This window comes from Henckelia pumila, chromosome 4 (assembly GCF_033568475.1).
Source record: "Henckelia pumila isolate YLH828 chromosome 4, ASM3356847v2, whole genome shotgun sequence".
Taxonomy (NCBI): domain Eukaryota; kingdom Viridiplantae; phylum Streptophyta; class Magnoliopsida; order Lamiales; family Gesneriaceae; genus Henckelia; species Henckelia pumila.
Genome location: NC_133123.1, coordinates 190,871,216 through 190,893,298, shown reverse-complemented (window position 1 = coordinate 190,893,298; position 22,083 = coordinate 190,871,216). Strand labels below are relative to the sequence as shown.

At 36.5% G+C, this 22,083-nt stretch overlaps 1 protein-coding gene across 1 annotated transcript; it reads right to left on the bottom strand.

Annotated features, from left to right (window-relative positions):
• Positions 1-1,401: 1,401 nt before the first annotated feature.
• LOC140863214 (mediator of RNA polymerase II transcription subunit 8-like) lies at positions 1,402-8,792 on the bottom strand. Its single transcript, XM_073266490.1, has 13 exons — positions 8,516-8,792; positions 8,197-8,389; positions 7,999-8,123; positions 7,513-7,637; positions 7,254-7,433; positions 6,135-6,243; positions 5,958-6,028; positions 5,175-5,456; positions 4,079-4,135; positions 3,576-3,779; positions 2,281-2,334; positions 1,827-1,881; positions 1,402-1,756 (listed from the first exon to the last, which is right to left on the bottom strand). Exons 1-13 carry the CDS (start codon positions 8,649-8,651, stop codon positions 1,650-1,652), a joined length of 1,698 nt encoding a protein of 565 aa, XP_073122591.1. The 5' UTR covers positions 8,652-8,792; the 3' UTR covers positions 1,402-1,649.
• Between the last annotated feature and the right edge of the window lie 13,291 nt (positions 8,793-22,083).

Sequence of the window (22,083 nt, the reverse complement as noted above, 5' to 3'; positions counted from 1 at the left end):
GTCTGGATAGAGGTACGAACGTACTATCCGATATACCCTGGTTGAGTATGCATGTTCTATGTTTGTGTGTTTTATGTGCGCATTTATTTTGTCACTGATATTATGCTGCATGCGTTGACATGTTAAGCCTATATTTCATTGATACTACCAGTAGAGGGGTCGCTCAACCCCGTTATATTTTGTGGATGAAAACCATAGTTTTGGAACTGAATATATCTACTGTTTATGGTTTTGGGAGTACCTCCTGATGCGACGGTCCAGTGTGCTACATACCATGACGTTTTTGACTTATCATAGTTCTTCTGAGGATAGGTTTTAGTTGGTTTATAACATGTTGAATATCGAAGTGATCAAAATCGAAATCTCATCTGTTGAATTGGAATCAATTAACATGCAAGCAAATAACTGGCCATAAAATTCACAAGACAAATATAAATTCGATAATCAATAAAATAAAATCAAGTCTGAAAATCTCAAATTATGTATTGTGGATTAAATTCTTGATAATAAATTTCCCCCTTTTATGGTCATGTTTAAGAACATATAGTATGTATCAAAGTTAAAAATATGTGAAGGGAAATTATAAGATTAGGAAAAAGATTTCGCAAAACAGTAATTACTAATAGGGTTCTTGATTTATTTATAACTGAAAGAAAAAAAACACGCGCCGCATTTATGATAAAATATAGAGTTTTGATTAAATATGATTTGCTTTGCACCATGGCAGGATGGACAATTAAGAAAATAACATGATGAAATAGTTAAGAAAGCGGGGTAGTGATCATTAAATTTTGTCCTGCCGCATTTGTGATACAATACATAGTTTTGATTAATATGATTTTCTTTCCACTATTGCAGAATGGACAATTAAAAAAATAGCATGATGAAATAGTTAAGAAAGGCGGGATAGTGATCATTAAATTTTGTTTTTCATGTATTTCTAGTTTTATTAAAAACAACCGGGGTATTTTCTTGCAACCATTAAAATGTTTTATCGGTTATAATGTAATTCATCTTGCATTATAATAGTGTATAGATATATCTAATATTTAGGGAAAAAAATTTATCATAAGTTCAAATTCATTAATTTATATTCAACTAATAATAGAAGAAACATCATTATTATATATTTTAATATCAAACATATTATAAAAAAATTATAATCTTAGAATATTATGAACTAATTTTAAATTAAAGTATTCCTCATTGAATTCAACGTAATAAAAAAATTATACATATATATTGTTTGATTGACGACGACGATGAGGATGATGACGACGACGATGGTAATTTACAGTTATTTGTTGTGGTGATAGTTATTATTATTATGTTAACTCTATATATTTTAATTATTGATTTGTTTTTAATAATTTTCTTCATTGAGATTTGCAGAGGTGTTACGATATGTATAGCCTTCGAAGTTGAGATTAGATTAAAGCATTTAAAGTGTTCTTACCATAAATCAACCATTATACCATACAAAACATAACTTGGTAGATTGCGGGAAAGGTTGTGTCGTGGCGATGAGCCAGCCTCATAAGATCTCTGTGCTTTCTCAAAAATGCATTGTGGGCCATCTTTATCATCTTCAAAACATATTTCCCGATGTGTTACTGCTGGTTTTGTGGTCGCTGCTGTACGCCAGATTGTTAAAGAGTTTGATTACTTTGAGGTATAATCCCAAATGCACCCTGTGTACCGTGTTGCTGCTGGATGGACATCATACCACTAGCATTGCTTGCTCCCGTGTTGAACACTGAAAACAGTTCTCTAATAAGTAAATCAACATATAGATTCAAAAAAGTGAAGAACGAAGTAAAACATACTCTGATCACTCAGATTTTGGGGAGGAAGAGTCCGATTGTTAGCAGGCATTCCAAACTGGAAGAATATGGACATCAGTACGGGAGTGAGCACCCAATCTCAAATAATTGAATGTCAGAGCAACATTACACAGTTACAATGTATAACAGAAAAAACGTGAAGCCTTCACCAAAGGTGATTTGAGCATTACCAAGCAGTTTCAGAAATCAGGCGATGGATGGTTTGCATCCAGAAACAGGAAAATAGAAGTACAAGTCATAAATGAAGTTCCCATCATTAAAATTTAACTCGTCAGAGCTAAATTTTCAGGGGGGGAAAACAAAAAGACGAGGCTCTTAGGTTGAAGAAGTGCAATGCTTATCATCCATCAACAAATTTATGTTGGATGCTCATGCTTTTGAGGCATATATGACAAATAACCATGATTCACAACTGCTAAAGAAATTGGAGTCTCACTTGCATTCTTGAAAGAATTGATTGTGAAGGCATCATAGCAGATATGTTTGGGATCTGAAATTGTGAAGGCTAAAAGGGATGAGATAGCAGCAGCATGCAGAGTCTTTAATTCAGCAAAAGAAGAGAAGAATCATCATAATTAGTCTTAAGTACCATGATGCGTACAGAGTATCAATTTAACAATTAATAAAGACATTAAGAGCTGATAACAAGAGGGATAAGGGCATATGTAGTACAACAAGGTAACATGCATTTGTAATGGATCCTGCAAAAAACGGATGCAAAGATTAAATGCGTAAATTCATGATTCTGGATCCGGAGGCAGCTGTAATAAAAGGGCACCAGTGGTATTCATGAGGAAAGATATGAAAAAAGCGATAATCCAATTCTTGTACTGGAAAATTCGGTCACTTTTTAAATGCAAGCGAAGGAAGTGGTGCAGCAAAAATATAATGAACCACAAACAGGGAGAAAAATCGAAACTAATTATCACCACTTCCAGGCGACTAGAAGTGTGGATATAATTATAGCCATCCCAAACACAATTACGTATATAACTATATCCACCCAACACTACCAAATGAAACAATCATATGTTGCCTGGACAAACCAGCCAATGGAAACTATCATGCATCAAGAGGAACAAACCTTCATGACAAGTGGCCAATAACCTCCCTCCCTCTAACTACAGAGCATGAGATAAAAACATAAATAGTCCCCTTCTCACCTCTCTCTTAAAGGAAGTAAATGTAAATTCCTAGGAAAGAAGCTTCATGCATGGAATCTAATCGATATACAAAATAGCAGTCAGCAATAAAGAAAACAATCATTCATTAATGAATCAAACTGAAACCATGTTGAATATGGTAATGATAGACAATAATAATTAATAAACATGGGGAGTCATCCACCAGATGTCTTCAAAGGATAAAGAGATCTTGAGATGAAGCAAAAGTAGGACTAGTATGATTGGGCCCATAAAGAGGAAAAAAGAACAAGAATATCAATTAGACTATACTAATAGAATGACCCTGAAGGAATTATTTTGTGTAATAAACAGATCTTTTAATTTAAATCTTCAGAAATTGCTTATCCATATCACATGGTAGGACATGATGTAGCAGCCCGAGGCGAAGGAAATCACGAAAATAAATATGAAAATGGGGGGCATTAAAAAATTAAAAGGGAGCAGGCCATGGCAATCCACAGAAATGAAAATCTGAGTTCTAATAAATGAAAAAAAGCTGAGAAGAGAAAAAATAAACATCCATATTAAAAGGCTGTATATATCTGACCATCTGAGAGGTTGGTGTCGTCTGGGCAGCATTGAACAATGCACTGTTGGCAGGGCTAGAAAACTGGTTCAGTTGACGATTAAGGTGACTTCCTTGGTTTAGTTGGTTTTGGGCCATATGCATAGCAGAAGATGTCAGCTGCCTACCCTGAAGCTGCTGAGCAGCCAGTGGCTGAGAAAATTGCACATGATGCTGCCCATGCATCTGTTACGGATCAGAAAATATATTGTTTAAACAGAACGCTGACAACGGCAATGAAAAGCATAGACAGAGTTGCATCAGCCTGACATAAGTTAAGAATATATCAAATTCTTGTGCAAATACAAGGTATATGCTCTCATGAATATTCTTATGCACGGGTTGTTTATTCCATGAAGATGCACATTTTTAAACTCGTGAAAATGTCAAACACAGACTAAATGTTGATTTGCTTCACCAGAGCAATACCAAAGCTGTCAAGTAATACTACATGGATTCATGGACAAGGCCAAATATCTTATTACCGACTGAAACTTCGGCTGTGTCTGGCCCTGTATATCATGCAGCTGAGGTACATGGTTCTGTCAAAGAACGAAGTAGTACTCATATCAAATGTATCTTCTAATGAAAATTGCTGGAAACGGAGGAAATAAGAAAAATTATTTAGAAATGTAGTTGATTATGAGTTTGACAAAAATGTTGATGGGTTGAGCATTCACAAAAACAAGTACCTCTACATATTTAAAAAAAGAAAAAGAAAATCTAACCAAAGCTTGAATTAAATAAGATCATACCAAAATGATTTTGCGGTTCACTTAAGGTACGCAATTCTAAGCTTGCACTTATACTGGAAAGAAGCTTTTTTGCTTCAACATGAGACGCAATTGATTAAAGTTCAATGTTTACAGGTTCAAACATGAAAGAAAAGAGCAGAACAACATACTCAAATCTTAAGATTGAAGGCAATGTTGTAAATGGCAGGAAGCGGTGGCGGGGCGGTCAGTGACCACCTACCGCCTCGGCCGCCCAGGCGGTGCCTAGGAGGTTGAATTTTTTTAGCAATTTTTAATTAATAGGCAATTATGTATAATCATGCAATGTAATTACAAATAGTCAAATTTTTTTGTGTTATATATGTAATTAAATAATGTTTATGCCGAAAGAAGCTTCATACAATATATACAATCTAGACAAAGTGCAAATAAATATATAAATGAAAACTAAAAAGAAAGATAATTAAGGTGGTGGCAGTAGGCGGATGGAGGCGGTTTGAGGCAGGTGGTGGCAGATGGTGGAGGATATGTGAAACCAAAAGTAAATACAAAAGAGAGTGAGAGGTGTCTTTATTATATCTAAGGTTTTTAAAATTGATTGACTTTGACTGGTTTTTAAAATTATTTGACTTTGATATTTGACTTGGATTTTAAAATCATTGACCGCCTCCGCCGCCTGCTTGCCCGCCTCTGCCACCGGATGTCCTTGGACCGCCTACAGAGACCGCCTTATACAAAGGTGGGGCGGTCGAGGGCCGCCTACCGCTTAGGCGGCCGCCTCGACCGCCATTTAGAACACTGATTGAAGGAAATCTGCAAGTCTCTGTAACAGAGTCAAAAAGCATACCTGCCCCAGACCAGGCATGGAGGACTGTCTTAACTGCTGTTGGGCTAGCAGTTGCTGCTGATGCGGAGGTAACTGCATTATTTTCTGCCTCTGCTGGTGCTGTTGTTGTAGTTGCTGCTGCTGTGACTGTTGCTGGGGAGATGGTGTGTTCATGATGTTTGCACCAGATCTTGGTGAATTAGCATATTGCAAAGGAGAAGCAGACGTATTATCAAAGGTGGCACTCCCAGCAGCACCAGAAGGCGAAGCTGCAGCTCTTCCAATAAGTTGTGGTCCAGTAGCCTACTCTTAATTCCATTGGTCAAACAATGAAAAAGGATACACCACAAAAATTATGTAATCTTCTAGCCGGAGAATTTTTGGAAAACGTAGTTGGAATATAGATCATAAAGTAATAACTAAATCAACAGAGATGAACTCCCTGATCAAATGAAAAATGAAAAATAATGTAAAAGTAATAACTAAATCAACAGACATGAACTCCCTGACCAAATGAAAAATAACAGTAATTAGCATCAGAAGTAATTAAGCATCAGACTGAGACGCAATCTGCTTCTTTTCTCCTTGGCAAGAAGGGAATAAAAATTACAGAGGTAGCAGTTACGTAAGAAAGGCTTGCAAACCAAAATAACTATTAACGAGGTGGTAAAACACGTAAAATAAAGAATGAAGACACGAAAACAATATGAATACATAATGAGATTCTTGACTATGTGAACACATCAGAATGAAGGAGTGAGATTATTAGATGTTTGAAAATTTGTGGAAAAATGAAAGGTCAACCTGCAACAGAGAACCTTGGCTGTTATTATTGGTGGTAGACAAAAGTGGAGATGTGTTCTTCTGGTACATTCCTAAAAGTTCAAAAACATGTTGTCAAATGCTAAAACTTAAGGTATCAATGTGGAGAAGGATAATGAGAAAATTTAAAAGAAAAATGCTGAAGAATAATGCACAAACCAGATGAATCTGCGAAGGACTGAGTACCATCATTGGCAGTGAGTATATCTACCAAATGCATTGGAAGTGAGGATGTTACTTGCCTTTGGTCTCCAAGTATTCTCAGTCCAGCATATAAATCGTTACACAAAATTTTATGATGGGAGTGGATCTAAACTAAAACACGATATATTGAATATGGCGCTAAGTACATCACAAATAACGAAGCCCCATATAGGGGCTAATGATGAACCACGTCTGAGCAGATTTTTCTTTATTACAGGATGGTATGCTCAGGAACTAAGTTGGTCAATCCCTAAAGCGCATAATCATCATTGACAAAGCGAAACTAAAAGAAAATAAGCACGTTAAAGGAACAAGGAAGCTTCAAGAGCAGATTAATGATATATATATATCTATATATATATATATATATAGATATAGATATAGATATATATATATAGAGAGAGAGTGAGAGAAAAAGAGAGAGAGAGAGAGAGAGAGAGATTAGCTTCAATATATTTCAAGGTCACCTTGTCCCATTAACTAGAATTAAAATGCAGAGACGTGAAAACAACCATGCTTCATCTGGTTATAACTTCATAGAATAGACATTGGTTAAAATGGTTGATCTTCAATAAAGCTACGTCGGAAAATGTGAGAGTATGTTCCGACTTCTGCCTTTGCACTTTGTCAACAGTTTCTCTTTTAACCCGCATGTTCAAATGTTGTCTAAGACCTAAGCAAATGCCTAAACTACAATCAACATTAAACAGTGATGAAAAGCAGAAGCGTGTAAACAACGTGGCAAATTAGGTTCAAAAGATATATTTGTGAAAACCGCCAGCCAAGAGTGCATCACTCTCCTTGACTGGAACATTTTGCTGCTCATTTGAAGAAGTTAGATCACACGCAAAAGCAAATTTTATATCCAGTCATATCACAAGTCCAACAGTACAGTTTAAAATGTATGAAGGAATTCTACATCTCATGCATTTTATTTCAAATCAAACCAATTTAAAATGGCAGAACCTCTTGTAATACGACTCCAGAACAGATTAAAAATCAATTAAATGCAAACTTGAGGAAAAGGCACAATTTACGCATAATATGATGACATAGCAGGTAAAAATTTACACCTTCGCCATGATTGACAGCACTTCGGAGTAAATTCTCTTGCTCTTGTATTTTTGCAGCTTGAACCTTATCGATTGTGGGGAGAACCGTTGGTCCCTGACGAGTACCGAAGTAAGCTTTCCGGGCATCAGCTATGATTTTCTCAGCACTTTCACAGGCAGCCCCAATCATATCGATTCTAGTCTTTATTTCTTAGTAATCAGATTGAGTTCAAATCCATATCGTGCGAGGAGAAATTGTAGTAGATGGTATGCCTACTCACTTTTAGCTTGTCGATTTGTGCAGCCACAGGTAGACCCCGCATACTTTGTAATAGCTGTTCTCTCTTTGTGTTGTCATCCGACTCCATTTCAGGCAAAAGCTTGGATGACAACATAACAGGTAGAACTGCATGTAATCGTTTTCGTTAATGCTCGAAACTTTGGTTAGGCCAACTACTCTACTATAGGCTAGCTACTTATAGCTTCTATAGTAGCTTCCTGAATTATAGGATTGTATTCTGGCACGCAGATGATACCACAACTCACCTGTAGCCTCATTCTAGAATTCACTTTTCCCCTTGGTTTTTATTTTCTTATTAAATTTACTTTTGCAGGCGTGATGCCAAAAGATGAAGTGATCTGCCAGCACTTTAGTTATCATAAAATAGTAAACCAAAACATCTAATGATCACGGGCACTCTAATTTCAAGGGTGTAAAAAACTTGAGAGCGATGCTCATACGATACAACTACATAAAGGAAACATACCCGTAGCATTCTCAGCATTAACATTCTTAGGATGCACAACAAAAGCCTTAGAAACATTCTTAATATCTTCAACGATACTAAAAAGCTCCATATTGACCATCGAGAACTGTCCTAACGTATCTTGCCTGCAGGCATAAATAAAACCTCAAAATTCGATCGAGAAACTGTTTTTGGCTTGGTGAAACGAAAAGTAAATACCATCTGGGATCGGCATTCGTGCGAGCGAAGGATTCAAAGTCTTCTAGGATGCGAGTGATGGCTTTGAAGAGGGTGATGGCGCGGGTTTTCACCGAGTCGAGGTTGAGCTGCTGCTGTACGGCGGAATTCAGGCGTTCCACCACCTTGGCCGGCGGTTGCTGTTGGTCTGGCATTCCTGCCCTAACCTGTCCTCCTTCCATTGGTATTTTCAGAGGAAATTTAGAAATTGAACTTTGCCCAACATCAATTTCAAAACATCAATACAAAAATATTATTTGACTCACAAATCTAACAACTAAATCGAACCACTATCGATTACGTTTAAAACTTAGAAGATCTCTCAATCTAGTAAACCCTTCAGTATGGGCACTCCAGTGGCCATCTTCTTCCACCCACAACCTTCTTCTTCGAGAGCCCATCTTCTTCACCATCACACGACCATTGCTACTTCCCATGTCGAATGAAAGAGTTCTTTTAAGTTTATTTACCTATTTCGCAAAAATATTGTGAAATTTGTTTGTAATAATTTTTTAGGTTTGATATTTTGTCTTATTTGAAGTTTTTTCGATTTGAAGATATAAGTGATTTTTCCTAGTTTAATGTGAAATATATATGTGATTTGCCCTAGTTTTGCTAGGACTAGTTTTGGATTATATAGATCATTAGATGGTTTTTGGAGAGTTTTCAATGGTTTAGGATACTTTTTGTACTAGTTTATTTATATGTTTTGGTTCAAGATTGGATGGTTTTTAAAAACCGTTTATGGAGACCATTTCTATGGAGACCATTTTTATAATGTGCATATTTTCTCTTGGCCATTAACCTCCTTTGGATTTTTTATTTATTCAACTATTCCATTTTTTTTATTCGAAACGAAGGGAAAAAAAGAAGAAGAAAAGAGAAGTGTCTTGGAGACCATTTTTATGATGTGCACCGTGTTTTTGCTAAAAAAAAACCATTGGATGGATTCTGGAGATCATTAGATGGTCTACGAAGACCATTTTTTATAATGTGTAGAGACCAATTTTTAGTTTTTTTTTTTAAATTACGAATAGGGTGAGGCGGTTATTATTTTTTTTTTTAACTATCATGTAATCTTAAAATTGATATCATTTTGCCTTCAAAAAAAGTATTAATATCATTTTGATATTATTTTTTCTTACGAACGCAGGTACACTTAGATACTTAACTATCTCCCAAAAGAAAGGCTTTCAAGTGCAAACTAACAGTTCAAGCATGTTATAAAGAAATATCGGAGCTAATAATGAATATTCTAAATCCAGAAGATATGAAATTCAAGGTAAAGAACACGCAATTTGGAAATTTAATTACTTGTTCAAAAGATTACGAATCATGGAGTCAAATTTTATGGTATCTGATGTCCCTAAAACTATATGGGTCTGGTCCGACCCGAACCCACGACCCATGTCCGGAAAGATACCCCAAAATCCACAAGTTCTATTAGGTGTCAAGGCCCAAGCTTAATAAGAGCCCAATCAACACAAAAAGGTAATATTTATGGTCCAATCCCTAACTGCTGAGCCCATTGGACGGAGCCCTGACTGGATAGAGTAGAAGCCCGACCCGGGCCCAATAAAGGAAAGTTTTCCTATCGAAAACACTTGAGGATCTAACAGATAAATATAAGCTCCAACAAATCCGGGATTTAATAAGGTTCATAAGGTGGTTCAAGAGCCCCATGCCATCCTAATTGAGTCCTACTCTAACACAAATTCTACCTCAACAAGGTAACTTACCCCTCCAGCCCCTATAAATACAGGTATTTCTTATGATCTTATACATTCACTTCTTCTATTCACATATTCACTCACTTTATTCTCGTTCTTTGCTCTTTATTTTCTGAGCATAGACTTAGGCATCGGAGGGATCACGCCAAAAATACTTTTGGCACCCCTAACTTAGCTTTTGTATGTGCAAAACTCCATCGTAACCGACCCGACCCGACCCGACCCGTTTCGCTGAAGCATTTGAAGATCCACTCTACCAGCCCGAACCCGAGGTGAAATTTTTGGTATCATCAGTATCTTATAGTGAGGATGAGTTGCACAAAAAACAAGGATGAATTATGGTTGGTAGTTTGTAAGAGACCAATTTGGTTTTTATTATATGAATATTGTCTGATAACAAGACTAGATTGTAGCGAGACTTTTCCATCAATCCAAGAATGTACTGATTTTCATGAAAAATATTTCCTGGGGCGAGTATAGTTTTAATGAAGGATGTATGATAAGTGCAATTTTTGCACTTATATTTCATATGATTTAACTTGATTTTTGTTATGTATCGAGTGATATTATGCGTGTTTGTGTTTATTTGTGTCGTTTGCAAGAATTTAGGTAACAATTAATTTTTGACATGTAAAAGAAGTGAAACAGATGAAATGACGAGAATGAGATAAAATTGAAGCGAAAAGAAGTGCGAATATCAAAGTCGGAGCACCAAGAAGAGACGCAAGAAGGAATCATGAAGCAGCAAGTGTCCAAAAATTATTGGTGACTCTAGAGAGATCCAAATCCGATCTCCACCGTTCAGAATGTAGTATAAGATTTTTAAAACTGCTGTTCAAATTTCAGCCCGATCCAACGGTTAGAACTCCGGATATGATTTTTGCAAGAATTCTGCACATGTATAGAAAAGAACACAGGGCACACCCTGACCCAAGCACAGCGCACCCGCGCCTTACGGGAGGAATTTCCGAAGAAAATTGACGCCCATCAGCGCCCCTACACCCAAGCATAGCGCACTTGCACCATGGAACAAAAAATGCAGCGCACCCGCGCCCGACTTATCATAGTTTTGGAAACTTTTATTTCTCGGATTTTAAAAGGATTTCTTGGCTTATTTTGAACGAGAAAATCGATGGTTTGAAAGAAAAATAAGACTACTACAGACGGCTTGGAGAGTTTTGGAAAAAAAAAAAACAAGCAATCTTTGCACAAAGATGGACGAAGCGACTTCTGAGGACGGAGAAACATCATCTACCTTTGTTTTTATTTCGTTCTTTCTCCTAATTTTTGAATGAGGTTCAAGAACATGCTTTGTTTGATTTTTATTTTCGTTATGAACTAATTCATTTGTCTAGAGGGATGACGTAGCTTGACTTGAGACCATGTTTTTGATATTTTGATTGATATATTAGAATTCTTCTGTAACGCCCAGAAATTCGCCACGTAAATCCGCATGCATAACTAGAAGATTTAATGATTTTAAAATAAAATAAAAATGTGTTAAATTAATTTTATGTGTTATTATGTCAATTATGTGATTTAGTTGCATGTTTTAAATATTATTGCGGCATTTAAACCACTAGGTGGTAATTTATGAATTTATTTGAGAAAGGTTATTTTATGATCGCGTAGGCGGGACCGTGGACGAACGAGATATTAGTTTTTCATCCAAAATATTTTATGACATTTTTATAAGCCTTAAAATATTATTTTAAGGTATTATTTCATGAAAATTGTAGCATTTATTAGTATATATATATATATATATATATATATATATATATATATATATATGTGTGTGTGTCCATTTTTATCCAAAATAAGTCATTTTAATGACATTTAATAACTTTTAAAAATCCATTTAATTATTATTACGGGATTTTCATTATGTTACCTAATCTATATTTTTATTTATGAGTTTTAAATATATTTTATGGTATAATTATCTACTTAGCTTAATTAGTGTAATTTAAAATATTCTACCCTAATTCCTCCCTAAACCCCGTTTCTTTCCCCTAGCCGCCTCCCTCATCCCTTCTTCCCCATCTCCACGTTCCCCAGCAGAGAACTCAGCCTCATAGCCGACTTGTAAGATTTTTCCTATTGTTTTGGAGATCCGTTCGTCCCAGAAAGCCGTACGCGCGATTTAGACATCTTTTCTTGAAAATAATCATCGAGGCACATTTGAATTCTCTCCTTGGCCACCATTTAGGTTATATATTATGATTTGAGCATGAAATTATTGTTTCGGCATCTAATTACTTATTTGCATGAAGATTTTTGGACATACACGTATTCTATACATATTTTTCTTCTTCTTTCTCATTGAAACTCACGGCCTCATGGTTCCTCATGACTTTCTCACGATTTTTCCTTTGTTTCCTGATGTGATTCGTTCAAGTCTTGCTAGCTCATGGGTATGGGGTGTGTTAGAGTCCTTTTTGTTGGATTAGATGGTCGCATAATTGTGAGAAACCAGGAGGCCGAAGCTTTATTCTTCTGGTTTCTTCACATATCGGCAGTTTCGGGATTCCCGAAAGCGATGATCGGCCGGGCTGTGTGGTGATCGGATGGGGCTGGGGTTGGTGTCGTTGGAACCGCCCAGACGTGGGCTACGTCTGGGCGGTGGAGTTTTGGCTGGTGGGTGGCCGGAGCTGGCCGGCCTGCTGCAACATGGCCGAGAGGAAAGAACATGGGGGAAAGTGTGTACGTGATGGGTTTGAGAAATTGGGTTTCTTTTTTTTTTTTTTTCGGGTTATGGGTTTTTTAGGCGGGCCGGGTTTGGGTCTTGGGTTAGGGTCGGGTCACGCCTTGATGGGTCTAATTAATTGGACTAATTTAATGGACTTTAATAATTATTGAGGTGAGCCCACTAATTTGTCATGAGCCGTGTGATCCATGAGAATTATTGGGCCAAGTTGTGTCGGGTTTAGTAATTTTATCGGTCAAATTTATAAGTTAATGATTAGTTAATAATTTTATTAATTTAACTTTAAGTTAATAAGTTGATGGGCCTAAATTATGTTTTAAGTGAGCCCATTAGTTTTTCATGGGCCTGGGGCCCCATGAAACTTAATGGGTGATGTCAGGTTGGGCTTTTGAGTTTTGAGTCAGTCTAGGAATTTATGGGTTTAAGTTACGTGGTCAGCAGCTCGAACAAGTCCTTGGAAAAATAAATGTCCTTAAAAATATATATTTAATTCATGCATGCATTTTTATTAGATATATAAGTATGATTTTTAAGAAAATAAATTAAATATATATTTACGGACAAATTTTCATGAAATAAAGAAATAATGAGAATTTTATGTTCATGCATCATTAATAATTTTTATGATAAGTTTAAGTGCATGTTAAGAAAAATACATTTTTATGGAAGTTGAAGTGAAGATGGAAAGTGATGTGGTTGGAGGCCGGGATACCTGGGCCCGGTGACCTTCCTATAATGTTTATGTATGATAAGCTTATGGATCCGGTTGAGAGGGCAGGTGAAGTGGCAGCACAGAGGTGGAGACCCCAGCGCCACGTACGTTGGTTTTAAGATTGATCAATCGCTTAGTATGAGGCCACCGACATGGATACGACCTGTTGAGAACTAATAAATCATGATAAGTCATTTTATGAGATTTATTAAGTATGATGATATATGTTATAACATGATGATTAAGCAGTATAATTTTTATTTCATGTTTATATGCATATTATTTTAAGATCATGCACGTATAATTATTATACACGTATTTTATATGATGTGTGCTTGTATGTGGTTTCATCTTGTTATTTAAGGATAGAACGTGCCGAGCCTCTAGGCTCACTAGATCTAAATGGTACAGGTGAGCAAAATGTCAATGAGGATAATGTGTTCCCGACTGGCGGCGAGGACGTATGAGTTTCCAGGCGGCTAGAACTCGTGACCATTGCTCTATGATTATTTTTACGTTGAGATTTATAACTTTTATTTCTGCACATGTTTTAGTACTTTAGATTTTAGTATATGCATGGATGTTAGATTTAATTATTTATTTTAATATTTGCATGGATTTTGGTGTAGAATTATTATTTAGAAATTTCATTATGGAATTTTTATAAATGAATATTTAGTAATTAATTTTAAGTATTCAATTGCATGAGTGTACTTTTATTGTATTTATTGTGTATATGTATTTTGAAATTAAGTAAAGTTATTTTTAAGTATGATATATATATGTATGAGCATATATATATATATTTATATTCATTATTTTATAGTTAGAGAGTTTAAAAAAAAATATTTCAATAGAAGTTTTAGGATGTTTCATCTTCATTCGATTTATTTGTATTTTCCTGAATTGATTGTGTTCAATTAACTGATAATTAGTTGAATTGTTATATTTATTTGAAATCTAGCACTCGGGAGAGATGATTTTGAATAGGACTATAGGAAATACATCGTTAGTGTTTATAGAGTTCGAGAGGCCTGTAACTTAATTGAAGCCATTAAAGAATTTTTGTGATAATTACCGAATTTAATATCTAAACTTTGATAGGAATATTGAGTTTGATATTATATATGAATTTCTACTTGTCACTTGGAAAATATTGATAATTCTTGGTTAGTAAACTACAATAATTTATGATATAATTTTTTTTAGGAATTAAACTGATTGATAGTCAAGTGAAATCGAACCTCTAGAATTTGTCTCTCATTGAACTTTCGTTTTGCGAATTCATCATTAATTAATTTTATTCATTGATATTTTTAGTTAATCAAATTCAAACCATCATCGTAGTTCTAAATAGGATTAAGATTTTATTAGTTATAAATATTTAATATAATATCATTTTATTCATTCTCTGTGGAATCGACTTAGACTTAACTCCTATATTAAAATTTGACATCGTACGTTTGCGAGCGAAAATCACGCAACAAGTTTTTGGTTGGTTAGCTTAGCTTAGAGGCAGCCACTTAATCATTATGATTTCCTTGTTATAAAATCATTTTTTCACCCTTTGAAATTGTGTTTTTAAGGGTGATGTCCCATCTTTGGAGTTGAGAAAAGTTTTGCATAAGTTGAGGGCTTGGTTTTTGCGTTTGCTAGTCAAGAAAAAGTTTGAAGTTATTAAAAGTTTAAGTTTTGAATGAAGCGAATTGATTGTGACGAGACGTGCAATGTTGGGTCGGGGGATGCCTCGGTTCACTTTCCAAACCGGACGTGTAGTGTGGGTCCGGGAGACATCTCGGTTCTCCTACCAAGCAGACGTGTAAGGAGGGGTGATAAGTGCATTGTGTATGCATTATTTTGTGTCATTTTTATGGTTATTTTCGCATGCATTTATTTTACTTCATGTGTTTTATTTGTATTTTATTTATTGTGCATGCATTCTACTCTTCTGGTTGATTTTTGTAGGTTAATGGAGCTTTTAGAAGAAAACTAAGATAAAGACTCGTGCATGGGCGAATTACCATCTCGCGCATGCACCATAGCAAATTCCAGTACCACGAGATTCAATACGCGAGCGGGCGGACCAATATCTCGCGCGAGCGCACAAGGAAATTCCAGCAACATTGTATATAGAGCGCGCGCGAGCGAGCTCTTATCTCGCGTGCGCGCGAGAGGAGGTTCAGGACTCTTGAAGACATGCGTGCGCGCGAGACATTTTCCAGGCACGGGCGCAAGTTCGGGATGCTGATTATTCGTGAAATCCTAGGTTGAAAAGGAATCTACTTGGTGCGGACACTATAAATAGGAATATTATTATCTTTTAAAAGGACTTTTGACTTTTAGACTTTTGGGCGCGAAAACTGAAGGCGGCTCTTGAACATTCTTCAAGTTTTTCTTCTATTCTCGTATTTTTTAGTTTATGGTTTTATACTTTGTTTTATTAATTATGTTTATTAGTGAGTAGTAGTTTTTCTTCGATCAAGGCTGCGTGATTGGGCCAAATAATTTATATAAAAAACTTGATTGTTTATTCGAGAATTTTCAAACTTGATTTTATTTTAATGATTATCGAATTTATATTTGTCTTGTGAATTTTCTGGCCAGTTATTTACTTGCATGTTAATTGATTCCAATTCAACAGAGGAGGTTTCGATTTTGATCACTTCGATAATCAACATATTGTAAAACTGACTAGAAATAGAATTCGGTTTCATTTTGCGGTTTGGGTGTAAACTGAATTTTCACAATTCGTCATGCATTCAAATTTGATTAGAATTACGAAAGATTAATCCGTCAATATTTGAATAGGTTTGATTGTGCTAGAAATAGTCCTTTGAATAATTTAGGAGAATTCCCGTGAATTAAGATTAAGTCTGAGTATTAAATCGACTGCTTGTTACATGAATTGTCTAGTACGTACGTGTGTCCTTGATCGAGCTCTTTCCAATTTGAAGTTTAATCTAAAAATTTCCGCTGTGTCTTTATTGAGTTAAAATTTAATTGCAATTTAATTTCTTAGTTAAAATCTAAAATCACTTTTTTTTTTATTAGTATAGATTAAGTAGAAATAATCATATTCTGGTATTCATAATTATACAGTCCCCATGGGTACGATATCTGATTTTAATCACTTTACTATTACTTGACCTGGTACACTTGCCAGTAGAATTTATTCACACCGATTTAAGCGGTCAAGGTCAAGGGGCCGGGAGAAATCTTGGTTTTCTTACCACCCAGACGTGTAAGGAGGGGCCGGGAGAAATCTTGGTTTCCTTACCAACCAGACGTGTAAGGAGGGGCCGGGAGAAATCTCGATTTTCTTACAATAGAGGGGCAATGTGGGGCCGGGATAAATCTTGGCTTCCTTGCCGACATAGTACTGTAGCCATTGATCGATAAAATCTGAAGGTCACAATCGAGGATCTAAATTCACAGAAGAAATTTTAAAGTTAAAGTTATGAAAGTTATGTTTAAAGGCTTGAGTTGAGTTGAAGTTCAAAGTGTGAGTTTTGTTAAAAGGCGTGAGATCATTGCATGCGACTTTCTTTATAGCACCATATCTGTAGTGACCCACATCGTGATCACCTACTAATCAGAAGCTTAAGCATTCAATTAATCAATAAATAATCTGAATCAGATCAAATTGCGAAACTTAAGTAAATCAATACCAGAAAATCAAAACCTAATGGTTAACCCTGCCAACCAGCCTTGGTCACTACCTAACCTCCCTGCCCTCAGGAGAACTACCTGCATCTGCCCCATTGATGGGGGTATCCAGACAACATAAAAATAACCAGAAGTGAGCATAAAATGCTCAGTACAAGAGTATGAGTATACACTAATGTCATGTATGCAAAATGAACTGGATACCAAGACACTCAGGTCCAAAAATTAGCTCATAGACCGGGCCCAGGGTATATAGCACGCTGCTTCGTCGCCTCAGGAGGTGGCTCCTATACGCTGTGGATAATGGTGACCTGATACCAGTACAAGTGTCCAACCGTAAGGGTACTGTTTTTACACAAGACTTACGTATCCAACCATCCACAAACTCGTAGGATGAGCGCCCTACTACGAGATATCTCAAGGATATGGAAATCAATATGCTCATGTATGCAACATACAGTCAAGACATGCTGTATCATATAAATCATGCAATCAAATAATACATACAAGCATATAATACATGCATACTCAATTTGGATATCTCGAATAATACTTCCGTACCTTCCTAAGGCAGATCCTAAAAGCTCCCCTCTAGGTCCAAGCCTACCATACAACACTACAATACATAAATACCATGTATTATCTATCATGCCAACATCACCTATCATGCTTTAAAAGCCTTAATTAAACTATAGCCTACTCCCTATTTACTATAGGGAACCAGAGCTAACCTTCGTCCATCGTCAGCCTGCTGATGTCGAATGTCCCATAACCTGGGCATAGCCTAGCTACGACCCCTGGATGCCTCGCCAGAGCTCCGCCGCCTGGCAACCTCTACGGACACCTTTCCAGAGCTTCGCCGTCTGGCCACTACTACGGACACTGTCTGTTATATAAAAACTACTACCTACTCCAACTCTTAAAATAAGAGTACCCAAAAGCTCTTAAAATCGAGCTAACATGGGCCAAGGAAAGGGTAGGTGTAGTGACCCGCACCGTGATCACCTACTCAGCATGCAATAAATCAATAAAATAATCTTAATAAGAGTAACTGCGAAATTAAAGTAAGTCAAATACCAGGTAAGCAAAACCTAGTGGTCAACTGTGCTAACCAGCCTTGGTCACCACCTAACTTCCCTGTCCGCGGGAGAACTACCTGCAACTGCCCCATGAAATAGGGCATCCAGCCAACAAAAAACAACTGGAAGTCAGCCTAACATGCTCAGTACGAGAGTATGAGTATACACTATTATATGCGCATGAATGCAAATGAACTGGGTACCAAGACACTCAGGTCAAGAAACAAGCTCATAGATCGGGCCTAAGGTATATAGCACGCTGCGCCGTCGCCTCAGGAGGTGGCTCATATACCCAGTGGATAATGGTGAACTGATACTAATACATGTGTTCAACCATCACGGTGACCTAACACAAGATATACGTATCCAACTACCCATAAACTCGTAGGGTGAGCACCCTACTACAGGATACCTCTAAGGTAAAGGCTCAATATTCTCATGTATGCAACATACAGTCATGACATGCTATATATAAAAGCATACAAAACATGAAATCAAATAATCCATGCAAACACATAATACATGCATACTCAATCTGGATATCTCGAATAATACTTCCGTACCTTACTAAGGCAGATCCTAGAAGCTCCCCCTCTAGGTCCAAGCCTATCATGCTGCACTACAACATAAATAATCATGCATTACCTAGCATGCCAAACATCACCTACTAGGCCCTAAAAGCATTAATTAATCTATAGCCTACTCCCTATTTACTATAGGAAATCAAAGCCATACCTTCGTTCGTCGTCAGCCCGCTGATGACCCATGACTCAAAGCCTGGGCATAGCCTAGCTACGACCCCTGGACGCCTCGCCAGAGCTCCGCCGCCTGGCTACTACTGCGGACACTGTCCGCTATAAAAAATACTATTTCCTACTCCAACTCTTAAATAAAGAGTCCCGAAGCCCTTAAAATAGAGACATTACCTGGAGAGGAGAGAAAACTTGACATTCAAAATGAAAGCCTCGGACCCGTTTTTATAGGCCTGGGATCGGACGATCCGAACTGGGTTTTGAGGCTCGGATCCTGGAATGAATTCCACGTGTAGAGTGCTTTTGACATCTCAATCTGGAGGTGAGTTCGAACGGTCCGAACTGGGTTCAAATGGTCCGAACTGCCACTTGTTCGATCTACTTTAGACACCTGGACCCTGCTGAGTTTGGATGGTCCGAACTGGTCCGTACCCTCCGAACTGTTTTGGTCCTTCCGAACTCATTTTGGACCCCCGGAACCCCCGAGACATACCCTACCATTTTTGGACGTTCCAGATCTAAGTTTTCACTTAAATTTACCAAATAATGACTCCTTAAACATCTTTTGACACTTTTAAAATTATATGTCATTTACTAACATGTTTAAAATCACTTAATCTTGTAAAATAAAATCGGACTACTACATTCTCCCCCTACTTGAGATATTTCGTCCTCAAACAATCTTAAGTTTTGAATGCAGTTAATACTGAATAAACATCTTTTATTCAAACTGAACATTTTACAAGATACAATTGAAATACAACACTTTTCAAAACAGCTCTGGATAGTCTGTATGCATACTGCTCTCAAGTTTTCAAGTGGCTTCTTCAGTGCCTCGGTGCTGCCACTGAACCAGAACAAGAGAAATAATCTTTGTTGCATACTATCTTATCCCAATATTCTGCGATACTTGCTTGAACTATATCTCATGTTATTGTCTAATAACTTAATTAGACCAATAAACTGTAGAGATATCTATCTGGTAAATCAACTGTATCAATCCTTGATTGAATTAATTCTGGTCCTTAAACCCATCACTCCCCCACTTCTTCCCAGAATAGTGGAGTGTGACATCATCATTCGTACAATGCCTCGGATGGTGTCACACCATTACAGTTGTACACAAAATCAATTAGTGGTAACTAATATTGCCATGCTGGGATGTAAGCCTGGGATCTTGATCACTAACTATGCTCACAGGAACTCCATGCAATCGAACAATTTCTTGGATGTACAACCTTGCCATATTATAAAGTTGTAGTCCAGGTTATAAGGAATGGAATGTGCTGACTTGGTGAGTGAACGCTTAAATTGGTGTGAATAAATTCTACTGGCAAGCGTACCAGGTCAAGTTATAGATAGTGAATAGAATCAGATGTCGAACCCACAGGGACTGTATAATTATGAGTACCAAAATATATTTATTCCTACTTAATCTAGACTAATTAACAAGAGTGATGGAAATTCAAATTTTTAAACTATAAAACTTAAATTAAAAATAAGATTCAACTTATTAAGAACGCAACAGAGATTTTGGGATTAAACTCAATAGTGAAAAAGCTCGATCAAGGACTCACGTAGGTACCAGACAATTTATGTAACAAGTAGTCGACTCAAGACTCAGATTTAATCTTATTTCACGGGAATTCACCTATCTTGTTCAAAGGTCTATTTATAGAACAATCAAACATATTTAAATATTGACGGATTAATCTTTCGTAATTCTAATCAAATTTGAATGCATGACGAACGGTGAAAATTCAGTTTACACCCAAACTGCACAATGAAACCAAATTCTATTTCTAGAAGGTTTTACAATATGTTGATTATCAAAGTGATCAAAATCAAAACCTCCTCTGTCAACTTGGAATCGATTAACATGCAAGCAGATAATTGGCCAGATCATTCACAAGACAAATATAAATTCGATAATCAATAAAATAAAATCAATTCTAAAAATTCTCAAATAAACATTCAAGTTTTCTACATAAATTGTCTGGCCCAATCACGTGGCCTTGATCGAAAAGAAAGACTACTAATAAACAAAATCATGATTCAAAACAAGTTTTTAATCATGAACTAAAAATAAAAATAAGAAAATAAGAATAAAATGAGAAAATCTTCTCTCCCAAGTTGTAGTAGCGCCTCCTTTGTTCTCTGCATTCTCGAACCCTTAATCTGATGATTAATTCGGTATTTATATGCCCAAAAATATGCAAAATATAATATTCTTCCCGAGCAAGAGTTTCCAATTTTAAAAATTCTGTACGCGTGGCTCGCTTGAGCGAGCACAAGGTGCGCTCGAGCGAGCAACTCTCGACTCTGAAACTAAATTTTTTCGTCTTGCTCGCTCGAGCGAGCACAAAGTGCACTCGAGCGAGTGATTGTCTGCTCCAAAAATCCTTCATGCATAGTTCCTTGCACGATTGCCCCTCTTGTAGCGCGATTGCTCAACCTCCAAGTGCAATCGCGCGTCTCTTGCTTCTAACAGCGCAGCAACATCTTGGCCTTGCAAGCGCAATCACTCTTGTTCATCTTCCAACATCACTTATTTTCCTTGAGATGTAGTGCTGACTTTTAGAACGATAGAACTAGATGTAGTGCTAACTTTTAGAGCGATTTTAGAGCGATAGCACTAGATGCTGTGCTAACTTTTTCTTTAGCGCTTCAATCTCTTTTTTTCCTTTTTGCTTTTTTTTTTCTTTTCTCCTCTTGCCTTCAAAACTCTTTTAATTTTTATTTTTCCTACAAAAAAAACCCTAAGAGTGAAATACACATGAATGCAATAAAACACATAAAAACACACAAAATAATATGAATTCACACAAAATAAACATAAAAATATCACGAACTAATGCATACAAAATGCACTTATCAGTGAGTCGGTCCACTACAACCCGGATAACATCACAATTCCTCGAGGTCACAGGTAAATGGGTCATGAAGTCCATCATGATCAACTCCCATTTGAAAGAGTGGGTGCCCGGTGAGCCAACTTGTGGCTAAGGGCTTTGATGACTCTTTGTATAAACAATCTTTTGTTTAATATAATTTACACTTTTATTAATGGCAATGACTTTATCTTTCTTCATATTGTTATATTGTGATATACTATTATTGTTTTGATAAAGACCTTGAATATACTATAGTGTATGTAAGATGTGGTAGAACATGGGATGTCTATCATGAAACACATCTTATAGTCACTGTATATTCTAAA

Coding starts and splice junctions, on each gene's coding strand:
- LOC140863214 (XM_073266490.1), bottom strand. CDS start 8,651: ATGGGAAGTAGCAATGGTCGTGTGATGGTGAAGAAGATGGGCTCTCGA. Junction 8,390..8,515: donor AGATCTTCTAAGTTTTAAAC/GTAATCGATAGT, acceptor TACCAATGGAAG/GAGGACAGGTTAGGGCAGGA. Junction 6,244..7,253: donor GTGCTGTCAATCATGGCGAA/GGTGTAAATTTT, acceptor GATTTATATGCT/GGACTGAGAATACTTGGAGA.